Here is a 16,214-nt window from a genome sequence, read left to right as displayed (position 1 = left end):
GGGAAGGGTTTTCCAGACCGCATTCTGCAGGGCGCGTCAGCCTCGATACGGTGTAGTAGACGAAACGGAAGCTGTTCACAAACATGGCGGCGCCTTCTCCGCCTGAAGTTGTTCGAGGACAAGCTTTCGATGTAGGACCTCGCTATACGAATTTAAGTTACATAGGAGAAGGGGCCTATGGAATGGTTTGGTAAGGAGAGCGCTGTCAAGCCTCGGTGTTTCCTTTTTCCAGCAAGTTCAAATGCGTTTTGCACCTTCAAATGCTGTTCGATTTTGCAGTTTTCAGTCAAATAACTTCTTCATTCTTGCTCTTTTTCTTTTCAATGCACAGCTCCGCGTTAGATAATGCCACGGGACAGAGGGTGGCGATCAAGAAGATCAGTCCATTCGAGCACCAGACCTATTGTCAGCGAACGTTACGAGAGATCAAGATTTTACGTCGATTTAAACACGAAAATGTTAGTACCCAAGTCAAGCACAAGAGGGGCTATCATAGCGCTTAGACGGTCACTTGAGACCGAAGTGACGCACATGGGAACATTCCAGTAGCTTTATAGACTGTTTAGGCGTTATTCGGATGCGTTTTCTCCTGAAACGTTCCATGTTAATGTCCCCCTGTTGTCTGTGTTTCAACGATTTTGATCGGGATGTTAGTTAATTTGTTTTATGTACTCCTTTCGCTTTTCAGATCATTGGGATAATGGACATAATCCGCGCACCAAGCATAGAAGACATGAAAGATGTGTATCCTTTGAGAGCTATGTTATAGGAATCACAGACACATTCTAGCGGTATTTTTTTCTACTTGGAATCTCTCTGTTATTTGTGAACTTTCCAATGCCATAACAAACTCAATTGGTACCTTGTGCCTTTCAAGTCGTATTCAAACAGTACCGACATTTCCAAGCTCCCGACTTTAAGTCTTCCACGAAATTTTATCATTGCTGTTGTGGACACGCTCTATAAAATTCAAAAGTGGTAAACATATCGAATGAGTAGAACATAATTTAAACTTCATTAACCTGCACAGTCACAGTTGTATCTGAGCATTTTTAATTCGTTGGAATGTCCCTTTCGCTACATGTACAGTTTCAAAATTAAGGCGAAATATCCAGCCTTACTGCGTATTTTTTTTCCGCGTCAAGCCCGTATTTAAACAGCTGTCGGGTTTTACGGTCTCGAATTTCTATTTAAAACACAAACGCGTCTGTTTAAAGCTGCGGGTTAATCAATCTTTGTTTAGAAATACTCTATGGTTTGCTGGTGTTAAGCCCATTTTGAGATGGAACCCGGATTGTTTTTGATGGGGTAGTCCAGCAATTCGTGTAGTTTTTTCAAAATATTGCGCTACTGGTGTTGTCTTTGCTGTCTGAAAAGTTCTTTATTTGAAATTTATACTGTTCATTCTTCAGTGCGATGTTGATTTTCAGTGTGAACCTTGCAAATTAGAACTTAAATTCCTAAGCAAATAATAAGGCTCTGTGGGGGTAAAATTCTGACATACACGTGGAAATTGTAACAGCCACATGGAGGATGATGAATAGTGACAACTAAAATAACTCATGTTGAAGATTTGTTTAAATCAAGACAAGCATAAGCCCCTTTGCAGGACCTCAGTAATTAGATTGTCTGTTTTTGTCATGATTAAGAAGAAAGTGCGTTCTTCTTCCTCATGTTCTTTGCAATTGGGTTTTGAGTGTGACAGACATTTTTCTAACTGCGGACACTACTCGACTTTCGCAGCTAAACTCGTGGACAAGTCTAATATGTACATGTTTATTTCAACATCAGTAATTTAGAAAGCTGTCGAAATGTCTGTTAAGTTAACATAGTTTATTGTATAATTTGAAAAAGATGGTTAACAGGTAATGAGGTTAAGGCCAGTGACATAGCAACCAACATGATCTTAGACACTGTTCTGGTATTCGCTATCTGCCAAAGGTGTTGACTGCTGACATACCTGCAAAGTTAAGCTCAGTTTGGTCTCACGGGCATGGCAGTGGTTGTTAGGGATAACAATATTTATGGGAATACCATCAGTGGTAGTAGACAAGAAAACCTTAATTTTTCCCAGAACTACTAAGAGTTCAAACAAAGCTTTTCCCACTGTTTAGTCCTGTTTGAGTATATCATTGACAGGTCATAGATGCAGAAACTGTGATACAGGTACATATGCATGCTGGCAGCATAAATGAGAACAAGTATTTTAACCATGAAAGAGTCACTACATTTCATTCAGCTTTGCTGGAATGTTATGGATGACCTACAAGTGGACTGTTTGAGGCTTTCGAAGCCGGAGTTGTTTTGGCCTCAACCTCTTAAATGTCTTAAGACATTGAACTCTGAAAAGCCTTATATTTTCCCTTGACTTCCTTCAGCTATATTGTCCAGTGTCTGATGGAGACTGATCTGTACAAGTTGCTCAAGACACAGAAACTGAGCAATGATCACATCTGTTACTTTTTGTACCAAATCCTACGAGGACTGAAGTACATCCACTCGGCTAATGTACTTCATCGGGATTTGAAACCCAGTAATCTTCTGCTGAATACAACATGCGACCTCAAGGTACTTAACCGAGTGTGAAACTTGTTTTAGTTCATGTACTGGTGCTCGTGTAATTTCTCTTATAGCAATACAAATCGTCTCTTTTTTTGTACCGTACCACATACACCATAATACCAACTTTAACCAGCGTGTGAAGTTTCATAGGAGGCTCTTTGACGGGAAACGTTTGAGCACATACTTGTAATATCCTAGAGGCATGCTCCTGGGATTTGAAAAATTTGTCCCTGATGCAGTCATAGCAATGGTTGAGTTTATACGTAAGTTGATTTATTGCCACTAAGTTCAAACCTAGTTTTACCCAGAACCCTCTATCAGGTAAGGAGACATTGTGCTTTCTGCCTGCACAGGGTAGGAGAAAAAAAACCAGGTCCAGCTGACTGCCCAGGGCAAGTAAATCATTGCTCTTGGGCTTGAGTGAAAATGGAAGTTTGATGGTCTGGTGGGCAAGTGAAATTAGCCTCAGTAGTATTGATAGTGATAATTTCCAATCAAAAACAATTTCAAAACTTGAGGCTGCAAGATGAGCAAAACAATGAGTTGAAAGCATGGATTAGTTTTAAAAACATACATTTATGTCGCTGTCTAGTATCATTTACCTAGTTTAGTACCAGTAAGCTCATTTTGTTACAGTCAATCACTGATTTTAGACAGTACCTAGTAAATGATGTAGTTGATCAGGCATGAACAAACTGAAATGTATTTGCCCACTGGGCAACTGGATTTCAAGATGTTTTTCTTACCCTAACTGCATCTCTATAGTTGTGCTGTTTACTGTATGGACAGTACTTCAGAATATTTAAAGGGTACTGCCACTAACATGAATTTACGTCCACCTTCTTTGTCCAGATTTGTGATTTTGGGCTGGCACGTGTAGCAGACCCCGATCATGATCATACTGGATTCCTGACTGAATATGTTGCCACACGATGGTACAGAGCACCTGAAATCATGTTGAACTCCAAAGGTTACAGTAAGGCAATTGACATCTGGTCGGTGGGATGCATTCTTGCAGAGATGTTATCTAACCGTCCTCTGTTTCCTGGAAAGCATTGTATCCTTAACAGAACTGTACCAGTTACATTTGTATGTGATGATTGAATTACTGAATGTTATAACTCTTTCCATCAAGCAATTAGATTATGAGCTCGAGATTTCTATCGCATGATAGCTGATGAGGGTTCAGCCCGAGTCAACTATCACACATAGAAATCAAGAGTGAATAATCTAATTTTTGCAGTATAGATCTACTATTCATCCAAATCTCATCTAAATCCTCTCCACAGACACTTTGAAAATGCTAAGAAGCAGCCGTCATTTTCTTAACTAGGGCACATTGCTATGCTACTTACTATCCATCACAGTATACCATGATTGTATATATTGAGTAGTGCAGCCAATCAGAGAACGGCATTGGTGATAGAAAGTTTGTAGATTTATACTAAAAAATGAGATAAGCTTATTAACTACCAGGATCAGATGGACATAAATATTTTGTTCTGGGGTGTGATAGGAACCAGTTGCAGGAGGTACATTAAAAATGATCCAGGTCTAATTCTTTTCCTCTTTGTCCCAACCTTCTTTCCATAACTTACAGATATTATTTACAGCACTTTATATCTGTACTGTTTTTGTGACACTTTCAAGAAACAGTTGTGAAAAACAGCTTCAAATTTTAGCAGGCTGTACAATAGAATTTAGAAAACGGCCCTCTAAGTGGAACAATCCCACGGGGTGTAAGAGCTGCAAGATATAATATATATTTTCGAAATAACAAGTTTTTGAGCCTGATTTGCATTTGCCTGAAAATGGTTCTGTGATGTACATATAGCAAAGTGGATTGCCGATGTCAGCAGATCAACAATTTTACCTTTCCAGGCAGAGGCTGATAAATGTTAGGCCCTATAGAGCCAAATAATAATAATAATAATAATAATAACAATAAAACATTTCATGCTAGTTCCCCTTTGATGTCCTTGACAAACACAGACCTGGATCAACTGAACCACATCTTGGGTGTTTTGGGTTCACCATCACAAGAGGATTTGATGTGCATCATGAATGAAAAGGTAAAAAATAGTGCTCAATAACCCTGGATGTAGCATTATTTGCATACTCTGATTGACTGTATGATGTATGGCTTGTCAGTTTATCTTCGGCTGTTAAACCAAAGACCCTATGCCTGGACTACCTTGTGACACTTGTTTAGTGTGAAGAAATCCACCGCCAAACTAAACAAGTGTAATGCAAGCATAACGCTAGATCATTTAGATAGGATACATTTCCACTTCTATTAATTTTATGAACAAAATTCAATCTGCTTCGATCTCAATTCAACCCTTATTGACAGTTAATTTTTGTGATGTATACCTGTTCACGTACTTTCAGAAATTGCTCATTATATGATAGTTTTTAATCAGTTCATTGTGATCCCTAGATTTTGACTGGGCCTTCCGTAGGAAAGTAATTTGGCATTCAGATGTACACAGGCTACTCTCATGCTAAAAATGTAAAGTTAACAGAATGCAAGCGTTGCACTTCCGGCACCATTAAGAATGCAATTTGATCAGCTTGATGCCATGATCTGACCCATGGTGGTAAATGTACAGTGAGATATCGATAATAGACCTAGCAATTAATTTTTGTGAGTTATATCTGTTTGCTTATTTGCAGAAAATGAACTTTCAAGGTTATTTTTAATCCAGTCATGGTCGTCTTTAGATTTTTTCAGTATGACTGAAACCCATCACTTCAACACTTAACCCTGTTATTTGTTGTGAAATTTGATTTAAATGCAAGAGAGTTGCCTGAACCGAGGCCTTTGACACAACAAAAGAAAAGACTAAAAACAGCCTGTCACAAGTAACTGCAAAATGGTTGAGTCTCTAAGGTCTACATCCCAGTCCCCTTAAAAAATAAGTAAGTAAGTGTCTTGAATCTGCACAGGATGTGCTTGAAACTTGCTTGAAAATCAGTGGTACCAAACACTATCAATTCATCATCGGTTTTACCCTTGTCTTTCATAACCAAAATTGATTAACCTGCAAGTTGCTACCCTTCATGGGAATCTTATATTAGGAATGCAAAGAATGGTTGCACAGGACTGTCTTACATAGGAATGTACCGAAGTTACTTGTTATCCTTGTGTCCACGTATCTTTGTCACATGGACATGAGGCAAAAAACTACGGAATGGATGTAAATCTTCTGATCTTTATAAATGTGTGTTTGTTGTTTTGTACAGGCTCGTAGTTATATTCAGTCATTATCCTTCAAACCAAAGGTTCCTTGGGAGCGGATCTTTCAAAATACTGTTGATCCAAAAGGTACTTGTAAGCATTCTGTAATACATCTGACCCTCCATGATCAACCTCCTTCCTATAATGTCTGGGACATTTTGTCTTGGCTGCCAAAGCAGGAAAAATGTTTGAAATCCAGTTGCCCAGTGGGCCAGCACATTTCAGTTTTCAGTTTCCCCCACTAAAATACTATTTGCCCAATGGGTGCACAATGTTCATGCCGTATTAACTACATCATTGACTAGATACTGTCAATAATCTGTGATAGACTATAACAGGGGACAAATGCTACCAAAGTATGCTTGGATTTTAAATTAATCGATGCTTTAAACTTATTGTTTTGCTCATCTTGCAGTCCTAAGTTTTGAAATTGTTTTTGATTGGAAATTATGACTAACAAGACCACTGAGGCTAATTTCACTTGCCGACCGGACCACCAAACTTCCATTTTTACTTGCCCAAGAGCAAAATTTACTTGCCCCTGAAAATCAGACCTGGGTTTTTTCCTGCCCTGGCTTTGTGCCAATCCGTAGAGCCAGCACTTTGCAGTGGGTTGTAAATTCTACCTGAGGATGGCCAATGTAGAGGAAATCAATTGTAATATTTAACAATTAGATTATGAGTTCAAGATTTCTATGAGGTGCTATTTTATTAGGTGAATCAACTATCACCTCATAGAAATCGATCTTGAGCAAATAAACTAAATGTATTGACTAGTATAATTCTTACTGAATGAAGTTTTTACATGTAACTTGATGGAAACACAGAACTAACTCAAACTGTTGTAAGCAAAGAGAATTTACATTATGGTAATCAAAATAAACAAGTTGAGTTTCTTTCTTCTTTCTTACATTGTTCTAAAAGAAGTAGAAAACATTTTCTTTATGTTTCTATGAAGTTTTAGTATAAATCTACTAGCGTTCTATTGCAAATACTGTTCTCTGATTGGCTATGCTACTCACTACCTATTTGGTGATAGATAGTGAGTAGCGTAGCAGTGTGCGCTATTTAACAAAATTAAGGCCACTTATCAGCACGTTCGAAGAGTCTTTGAAGAGGATTTAGATAAAGTTTTGAATAACTAGTAGATTTATACTAAAACAATTAGATTATTCGCTCCCGATTTCTATCGCACCATAGTTGACTTGGGCTGCGCCCTCATCAACTATCACACAATAGAAATCTCGAGCTCATAATCTAATTGTTTGATAGAAACACTCAACATGAAAATTTGAGAGAACTCAAATAAAGCTGTGGAAATACTTGCTTGCAGCTTGTGCACTGGTTCATATTCACTTGGAAATATTTAAGGACACACAAGAAGTGTGAGAAACGCTAGGCTGTGTGTATGCTTCTCTGTTTTTTTTTTGTTTTTTTTTTCCCTTCTCAATGATTTCTCTCCTGTCCTTAAAAATACTGGTATGTTAATATTCATTGCCTCACACAGAACAGGGCAGGATGAGAAATAGTTGCCCAGTGAGCTGGTATATTTCAGTTTTCACTTGCCCCCCACTAAAATGCTTCTTTCCCAATGTGGCGGCCATTATGGCAATGAGAGGACAAACACAAACAACATTTTGAAATAGCTTCTGACTGGAGATTATTATTTATTAAGCTGACAGTTTCATTCAGACTCGCAAGACTACTGAGGCTAATTTCAGTTGCCAACCACTGAACTTCTATTTTCACTTTCCTGAGAGCAAATTTTACTTGCCCTGGGCAATCGGACCTTGGTCTTTTCTTGCCCTGACAGAAGCAATAGTAGCCAGGACCTCATTGTCTGAATAATTTTGTTTGTTGACAGCTCTAGACCTGTTAGATAAGATGTTAACCTTCAATCCTGAGAAAAGAATCACAATAGAGGAGTCCCTGGCTCATCCATATCTAGAGCAGTACTATGACCCTGCAGATGAGGTACTGTACATTTGTTACTTCTCAATGACACTTCTTCTCCCTCTTGAGGGATGACTAAGACCCAGGAGGGGGGTACTCCCAGAAAAATTGGGTGAAGGTGTGCGGCCCGCTTCCCACAACCCAGACCCTATTTAAGACCAAAATCTGTGATTTTCCCCACCCTACTTATGACCTGACCAAAAATCAATACCCTGTTTCAGACCTGTCTTATTTTTAGGTCTCTAATTCAGACCGTTGTTAAAGGCAGTGTGAAGGGCCTTTGATGGTGGTGTTATGGATAATTATGATGAAAAAGTAGTTTCTTTTAAAAAGCATGCCAAATCCAGAGAATTCTAGAGTGCAAAAAAACATACCCCATTTCAGACCAAAATGGCCAAAATCAAGACCCTATTTATGACCTAAATGGCTAAAAAATATATATATACCCTTTGGGGATGCACATACCTACTTAGCCCATATAAGGGAGTCCCCACCCCTGGGTCTGAGAGTCAAAGCCAAAGGGTACATCTCTTTGGGAAAATCCAGGATAAGATTCTCAAGTCAGAAAATGGATTTTGCATTTCTTTACACAACAGATTAATCCAGGATCACTCAGATCCGGTTGCATCAAAGGAACCAAAGAATCCAATCTGGGCAAGGATTCTTCACTTCCTTTGTTGAGTAAAGATACACAGAATCTGTTTTTGTACTTAAGACTCCAATCTTTGATTTTCCCTAAGAAATGAACCCAAAAATTCCATACTTGTGGCAAACAATAGCTCAACAGACAGCTACATGTATATTTTATCTCTGATGTGTTCTTACTTGTCGCATGAGCAGTAAACATGCATTTCTTTAGAGCCATGCTTACAGCATGAAATTTGGTTTTACGAATCTTGGATGCCTGACTGTGTTAAGAGTTATTTAAACTATTATAGCTAAGACAAGATTCTAACAGACACCTTCAGAGACCAAAAGCAACATGAAGCAAACCACAACAAATTATTTTCGTTTCTAAAGTTTTCTTACAAGTCAAATTATTTAAGATGGGAAAATTGTATTAGTTATGGCAATAATAGAGGTAGTCTCTGAACTGTATGTTATGCAGATTTAAAATGCTGCCGTTAAGCATGTATTCCACCACTGCTTGTTGTTTTACATTAGTGCATTAACTGATGTAATCTTCAGAAATTTACATTTAAATGCATTTGTAGCTAGTTATTCATGGGTTTTGTTTTCTTTCTTTGCAAACATGAATGATTGTTGTAGACAAAATTTTTACTATAATGAAGAAAAAAATCTCCACATCATGGTCATGTTCTAACAATGTAATTTAAATAGAGAATAGTTTTTCAAATAACTGTTGTTTTTACAGCCTATTGCTGAGGAGCCATTTAGATTTGAAACAGAGCTGGATGACCTTCCCAAAGAGAAACTGAAAGGTGATCAATGTGAAAGTAAACAGTGTAGCATTAATTCTAATTTACATTGTGAGGTATCAAGCACTATCTAGAAACTTAACAACCGTGTAACACAGATTGTTGGGTCATGCAACCAGTTGATGCCAGTGAGTCTGTCATAAATAGAGGCAAGAATAATGTTTTAGTTATTTACAGTGGAATCCCAATTTTTCTAGCCCTCAATTTTTAGAACCCCCTGATAACTAGAACCTTCTTCCAGTTGAACACTGTAATTTTACTGCCAATTTCTCAAACTACCCGCTTTCTCAAACCAATTTTCATTTCCCTTGCGAGTTTGAAAATTGGGATGTCACTGAATATTTATGTGAACGCATATTGTGTTTCAGACAAGTTAAAGTATGTTTTAATGACCAGTTACAATGTGACATTTTTATATGCGCTTCAATAATCCCTTCAAAATGTAAGCCCAGCCATTGAAAAGGATGTAAATTAATATGCTTTCAATAATGAGCTTTCCAAAAGGAGTCTACCTATTAAGTATAAAGCCTTTTCCATGGCTTAGAGTGGTTTTCAGTTGAGTGTCAAAAGTAATCAGACAATTACATTAGTTTTGGCTTTGGTTTTGGTTTTGGTTTTACTACAGTTTGAGATTGGCTGGATAGTGTAATTGGTAAGTAATTGGTTTGGTTTTGGTTTTACGACACTCAATTGAAAACCAGTGCACTCCTTCCTATTAATTGTTGTATAATAACATCAATTCCTTCTCTGATTTCAGCACTCATCTTTTCTGAGACTGCTCATTACCCTGGCTCACCGTACTTGCCTGGTGTACACTGAAGCACAGAACACAATATTTGAGGAGGTAAATCAAACATAACACATTAAGTCTATTATCCCTTTTTCATTTGAAAGAAACATCAAGAAGATTGCCACATACATGTACATGGGCAGAGCACCGTGCAAATTGGCCGACTGTGAAGAAAGTTCTTCCTCAGTGTAAAGAAGTTCAGTTCAAATAGTTTTGTCCATCTGTGAAAGTTACCAGTTGCTGAAAATGTCAGTGAAATCCCTGCTAATGGATCAAGCCAAATTTACTCATTAAAAATTCAAATTTTCTTTCAAATTTTCTTTCAATTTTCCTTTTGAATATTGAACTGTTTGAATTTAGAGTAGACATTTAAAATGAAATGGAATTTTAAATAACTGAATTTTCCTCATTGTCATTGGCAGGAACAATTTACTGATTTTAGAGGTTAATGACCTTCTGTGGGTTCCCAAAATCAGTTTACATCAATTCATGTAATTCTACTGCACCGAATCAAATTATATAATAAGTCAAATTATTCTCATGTATGATCTGTTGGAGGACAGACACATAGCTGAATTTCTTTTTTTAGGTGATGTCAATAACACTTTTTTCTATTCAGACTATATTATATAAAACAAGTAGATTCCATGTTGCTGTGTATCTGATCAGTAAGAGATCAAAGAAGGCATACACATATGCACCTATGTGCCACTCTTTTGTTTTGACCATATTTTGACGTCATCTGTGATCTATTACTGAACAGACACACAGCAACATGCAATGTATTTGTTAAGCTGGATCAGCTCCAAATAACACATTGTTATCCTTTCTTTCTTGTCCTGTTAGGTGGAATCTCAATAAACCTGTATATCTATTTGACAAAGGCTTTGAACAGTTAGACATGTATTGTAAAATTTATAGTTTTTCATGAAGATTATGGAGTTTCTGGCTCAGAGTAATATCATAATATGTTACTCTGATTCTTGGCAGAACATTCCACCATATCTCTGTAAAATAAAAAAACTGATTGTCCTCCAATTTTGTAGCCCTCTGTAAAAGTCATTTAATATTTTGCTCCAAAAAATAGACTGCTTTGCAGCTCTTATTATGTCAAATAATGCGAAGGAGCATTGTTTGACAACTCAAACAACAGCTGAAACTGAGAGAAAGGATGTATGTCCTGTAGTTACTTGGTACAATGAGAAACATTTCTACATGGAGAGAATATTAAGTCTAGTTATTTAATGGCTGTTGCCTTACCTTGTCTTGCTTACAGAGTAGGGCTTGATGGAAGGTCAACCGTTTCAAACCTAACGTTGATTTGCATTTAATATCTGATCAAAGTCAATATAAACACATATATGCAGGCCATGAAAATAAAATTACAGACTCATCAATAATGATGGAGAGTTGTGGTGTTACTGTTTGTCAAAGTGCACAGGTTGGTTCAAACTTGACGTCAGTCAGTCTAGATTAAACCTTCATTTATGACCATTCAAATGAAATTCCCTCTGTGGATTAAACCTCTGTGTGTAGCTACACAAACTAAAGCCTTTTTATAGTGGTCCTGTTTATTCTACTCTTCAAAGTGTTTCTAACTTAGTTTTGCATGACTTTGTAAATCTGTGAATGGAACCCTAGTGTGTGGCCATTCATATGAAAGCTCTTGAACAGTACATTCATGTTCATATTGGTTTCAACGACCAATTCTATGGTTGAAACCCTGTTGTGTGACATTCAATTAAAAGTGCAGTTCAACCCCTATTAAACGGTACCCTCGGGTACTGGCTGTTCCTGGCTGCCTAAAAGGTGTGACCGCTTGAGAGGGGTTGACTGTCATAGAGCAGACTTTCATACGGTACTGTTTTTTTTTTTTTTTTTTTCATGCTGCCCAGGGTGGGGTTTCTCTATATGTATACCCAGTGTGTGACTTAAATGATAGCCTAGCTTTTGATAAGCACTTTCATGTGGCGTTCCGTGTTTCTTCATACTGTAAAATTCTAAAATTGGATTCTTTTTTCAGTTTTCAAAAAGCAAAAGTGTTACTAAATGTGTTCACAGGATGTTTTGTGCCCTGTGGTCATTCATCTGACTCGTCACGCACTCACTTCCTGTGCATCGCTATCCAAAACAAAGTGTCAGGGCAGGAGGCTATTGGTTAGGTTGCTTGAAAATTATCCTATTTAATGTTTAATTATTTTCTGGCATGTTGTTTCCAGACCGTTTTCGTAAATCTGTTATTATAACCAGCCTTTGTAATATCTTCACTTTCTAATGGTTCATGGTCATTCGACGATCATCAAACCACTAACTGATTATAATTATTATAGTTAATTATATTTATAATTATTATAATAATATGATTTTATAACTATTGTTGGTGCTTTCCTTAATGCAGTTATGTTTTTGAGCTTCTAAATTTCAACCATAGCAGTGCCTCTATCAGGCTTGTATCGTTTATCTTTTCCGTCTTGTGGAATACCTGTTTCAGAAATATGCACTTGGTTTCATAACTAATTTTGATAGCTAGGAGTAAACTTTTCAGAAAATAGACCTGCCACTGACCATGGTAAATAATTCCATTCCCTATTGTAACTAATCACCAGTTGATATTTAGTTTACGGTAGATGAAATTAAATTATATCCTTATTATATACTATTCAAAGTGGGTTAGTTGTTGATCAGAGAATCTTTTGCTAATAATTATAACTGTAGGCCGTAATTCCACATTATATGGACTTTGTTATTTGTTTATTTCTTGATTCGGAGACCGTTCGATTTAAATTGACTGGTGATTAAGTCGTTTTTGACATTAAACGGGTATTGCCTCATCCGAGCTTCGTTCGAAAACGAATGCAATAAAAACCCCCGGGTAGGTACTCTATTAAGTTCTATGCCCCAAGGTCCAACCACACACCCTTTTGTATACCGTTTTGACAGAAAGGTACTCTTTACGTGTACCCTTAACTGAAAAAGTACCCCTTTCACATACTTCATGAATAACTTGCCAAAAAGGGAAGTCTTGTCATTTTCATGTAATGCCTAATAATTGAAATGATACAGCCATGAGGTGCGGCTGTTCTAAATATTTTAATTAAAGGCCCTTAAAAATAACTTAATGTCAGATTTCCCTACCTTTTTATATACCTCAACTTGTGAAATCCCTACCCTCATATATGCCTAAAGCTTGAAAGCGTTACCCCTTTCGGGCGGACCCGCCATTATAGAGAGTCACCTCGCAGGGAGAGGGGGGTAAAACGCGTTTGTTAGAAATATCTTTGTATGGACGTTTAAAATATGAGCAAAACTTTGTCAAAACTTTGACTTAATTTCTATTGCATTACATGTAGGGTTACAGGTAAGATTGTGAAAACAGAAGTAGAACGGTAGTGCAAATGAACGTCGGGAGCAACTTTGAGAGGGAAGCTTTAGGGGGTCTTCAAAGCGTCTATTCAAAATACAATTTCCTTTAACCTCTTGCTGTGCAGGAATCTTTAAGAGAAATTGCCCAGCAACCCTCCAAAATAGTAATAATCGTAAGAATGGTCCGTCCCTTACGAGGCCGAGTGTTTTACTCTTTACATCTACTTCGCACTTCTGATTCCGCTGTTGCATTTGATAAATGTATATAGTTGGTCATCTTGACACAGTCGATATAACTGTGGTCGAGATAGCCTGTGTTACATGGCATCTTGCACAATTCCTCCCTCATTAAGCGAGAGATTAATGATTAAATTTAAGCGAGTTTCGTGTAGTGTGACTAGTTCGTTGTTGCTCGGTTTCTACACACATCATCAGTATGGACCTTTTCAGGTAGAATCAAGCGTCTTTCGAAATAAGAACAACTGAGGGCGTGAAGTCAAAGAATGAACCTGATTCTTGAGGTTACGCCTGACTCGTATCATGCAATTGATACATTTTCTGTTACGACATCATCAGTTCCATTTCTCTGTATGGACAGTGGGGCCAAAACTGATTTAATTGTAGAAGACACTGTCAGCCACCGCCAGCCCTGTCTCTACCCAAGAGCAGTAACCCATCGCCATTCGCTCTTTCTCCTCTGTCCTGCGGGATGTTTCTCAGGGTCTTCCTATCTTTCGCTCTCCTTCCGGTGCCCACGTCAGTGCAACTCGTGGGAGGGAACTGTTATCCATTTGCAGCTCGTGTCCAATCCATGTCCACCTCCTCCTCGCTTGTTTGCTAATAGTTTCCATGTTATCTCTCTTGCGCACCTCTTCATTTGACACCGGCACAGGCCATTAGATTTTTTAAAAGCCTACGCAGACACTAGTGCTGGAAATGATCTAGTTTGGCTTCATCCTCCGCCTTTGTCATCCTCCGTGATTCACATCCGTACAGCAACACAGCTGTTACATGGACATTGAATATCCTTATCTTACTCAGTTGGCTGCTTTTGCTACGTAGAACTGATGCAATACACCCAGCTGCAGTTTAGACGGCAGGCACGCGTGGGCCAATAGAAAACAATGCACAACATCAGTCGCTAATGGCGTAGGTAAATACGTATCGGAGGAGATTCCTAAACAACGGGAACATGCGCATCGCTTTGAACACAGTTAAAGGGAAATTAAATCGATACAGGAGACGCTGAATTCCTTTGAAATACCAAATTACCTTTGTAAGATAAACTTCTCGCTGATTTGCTGTAAGGGAGGGGAGGGCGGGAATTCTACGAGAAGCAATACCGTACCTACCCGTCTTATCGCATACGTCTCGGCATAACATAGATTCAGGTGATTTTTGTATGTATTTGTTAATCCAGGATTGTTTGATTGACAGTGGTACCGAAGAATTTCAGTTCAAGGACCGTGCACATCTTGAAAACTTGACGGATTGGCCGAGCAACTACACAATAAGCTACAATACAGGGCCACTTTTGAAGGTGCATATATTTAGTGGCTCGTTTGGCTCGGCAGTGCATGTGGATGAAAGAACGAGGAATAATCTATAAATGCGTTAAGACCTAGTCCTCATTTGACTGGGCAGTGGATGACAAAGGAAAAAACGAGCCAAACGAGCCGGCTCGTTTGGTAGATGATTAAAACGACTGGCCCTGTATTCCGTAGTTTAGCCCGCCGGATTTTAAAACACACTTTACCCTTGGAGTTAAAAAACAGACATAGTAAGATACACGAGGCAAGATGTCTGAACCTCTATCAGTCTTTATTTATTATCACGCAAGCTTTATGATAATAAACTTAACTGATGTTACTCTGGCTTAATATAGTGCTCAGAACAGGGGTCATAATGATAATGAATAATTATAGAATCCAATTTGTCATAAAAGTTTTTAAAACATATGCAAGATGAATACCGTAACACAAGACATTTCTGGGGTTTAAGCAGTTCGTCTTGAGATGAAGTTTTAGAAGTACTAATTTGTTATTTGAAGTTTTATGACAAGTATCATGTAGAACGTTCCTTGACCTTGTTCTTCACCTGTTTCTGTTTCGCAGAAAGGGGGGTGGGAGAGGGGTTAGTTGGACTTTGTGCTGTGCTCTTTCTTAGGTTGGAAATAGGAGGTGGCAAATCGGAAGGGCAACCACTGACTTAAAATGTCCGGGAAGTGACTTGAGATGGTCTAGCTTTCTATCCAGAGTGAATAGAGATCACTTCATGTTTAAAAGCGCGGGTACTTGTGATATCTCTACGATTAAAGCAGGCCTTAATTTTCTGAATCTTAAATATATTGATCCTAGTTTGGTGTATTGGTGATATACACAACTGATGAAAAACAGGTGAGTTGTGAAAAAAAATTCACTGTTTTGCGGGAAAAAAAGAGATCTACAGAATATGAAAGGGTTAACATCGGCCCCTTAGTCCCTATTTGACCAGCATCGGACGGAAGTCAAAATCGAAAGAATATAAGTTTGGCAACTATAGTCATCGAGCGGCTTTTCTTCGACAAGAACTCGTTCGTGATATTTACGTTGCCGGCTAGATTTGTGGGTATCTTTAAAGCTATTAATTGATTTAATTCTCACGAGAACTCTGAGATCATCGGCTCGTATTAAAGTACTTGATGAAGGTGTTCGGAAATACAGTCCAGTGGTTCCGTTCCTTGTAAGAGAGCGAGGTTAAAGTTAAGAAACCTAAACATTTGCATGGCGTTTGGAACTAAGAATTTTCAGGAATTGCTCAGTATATTTCGTAAACTTGTTTCCGCTCAGTTTCAACGATTGCTGGTGGAGAAGTAGTCTTTTCGGAA

The 16,214-nt window shown here is 38.1% G+C and overlaps 1 protein-coding gene across 1 annotated transcript; it reads left to right on the top strand.

Annotated features, from left to right (window-relative positions):
* Positions 1 to 38: 38 nt before the first annotated feature.
* Positions 39 to 11,385, top strand: LOC110052616 (mitogen-activated protein kinase 1-like). The gene is made up of 11 exons (XM_020758761.2): positions 39 to 190; positions 332 to 458; positions 689 to 744; positions 2,379 to 2,568; positions 3,415 to 3,619; positions 4,555 to 4,634; positions 5,809 to 5,890; positions 7,668 to 7,777; positions 9,132 to 9,198; positions 9,953 to 10,039; positions 10,832 to 11,385. Exons 1-10 carry the CDS (start codon positions 84 to 86, stop codon positions 10,012 to 10,014), a joined length of 1,086 nt encoding a protein of 361 aa, XP_020614420.1. The 5' UTR covers positions 39 to 83; the 3' UTR covers positions 10,015 to 10,039; positions 10,832 to 11,385.
* Positions 11,386 to 16,214: the final 4,829 nt, after the last annotated feature.

This window comes from Orbicella faveolata, unplaced genomic scaffold (genome assembly GCF_042242905.1).
Source record: "Orbicella faveolata isolate gen_17 unplaced genomic scaffold, um_ofav_v1 contig_47, whole genome shotgun sequence".
Taxonomy (NCBI): Eukaryota; Metazoa; Cnidaria; class Anthozoa; order Scleractinia; family Merulinidae; genus Orbicella; species Orbicella faveolata.
This window is presented reverse-complemented; position numbering and strand designations above follow the sequence as displayed.

Coding starts and splice junctions, on each gene's coding strand:
- LOC110052616 (XM_020758761.2), top strand. CDS start 84: ATGGCGGCGCCTTCTCCGCCTGAAGTTGTTCGAGGACAAGCTTTCGAT. Junction 191..331: donor GGGGCCTATGGAATGGTTTG/GTAAGGAGAGCG, acceptor TTCAATGCACAG/CTCCGCGTTAGATAATGCCA. Junction 3,620..4,554: donor TCTGTTTCCTGGAAAGCATT/GTATCCTTAACA, acceptor TGACAAACACAG/ACCTGGATCAACTGAACCAC.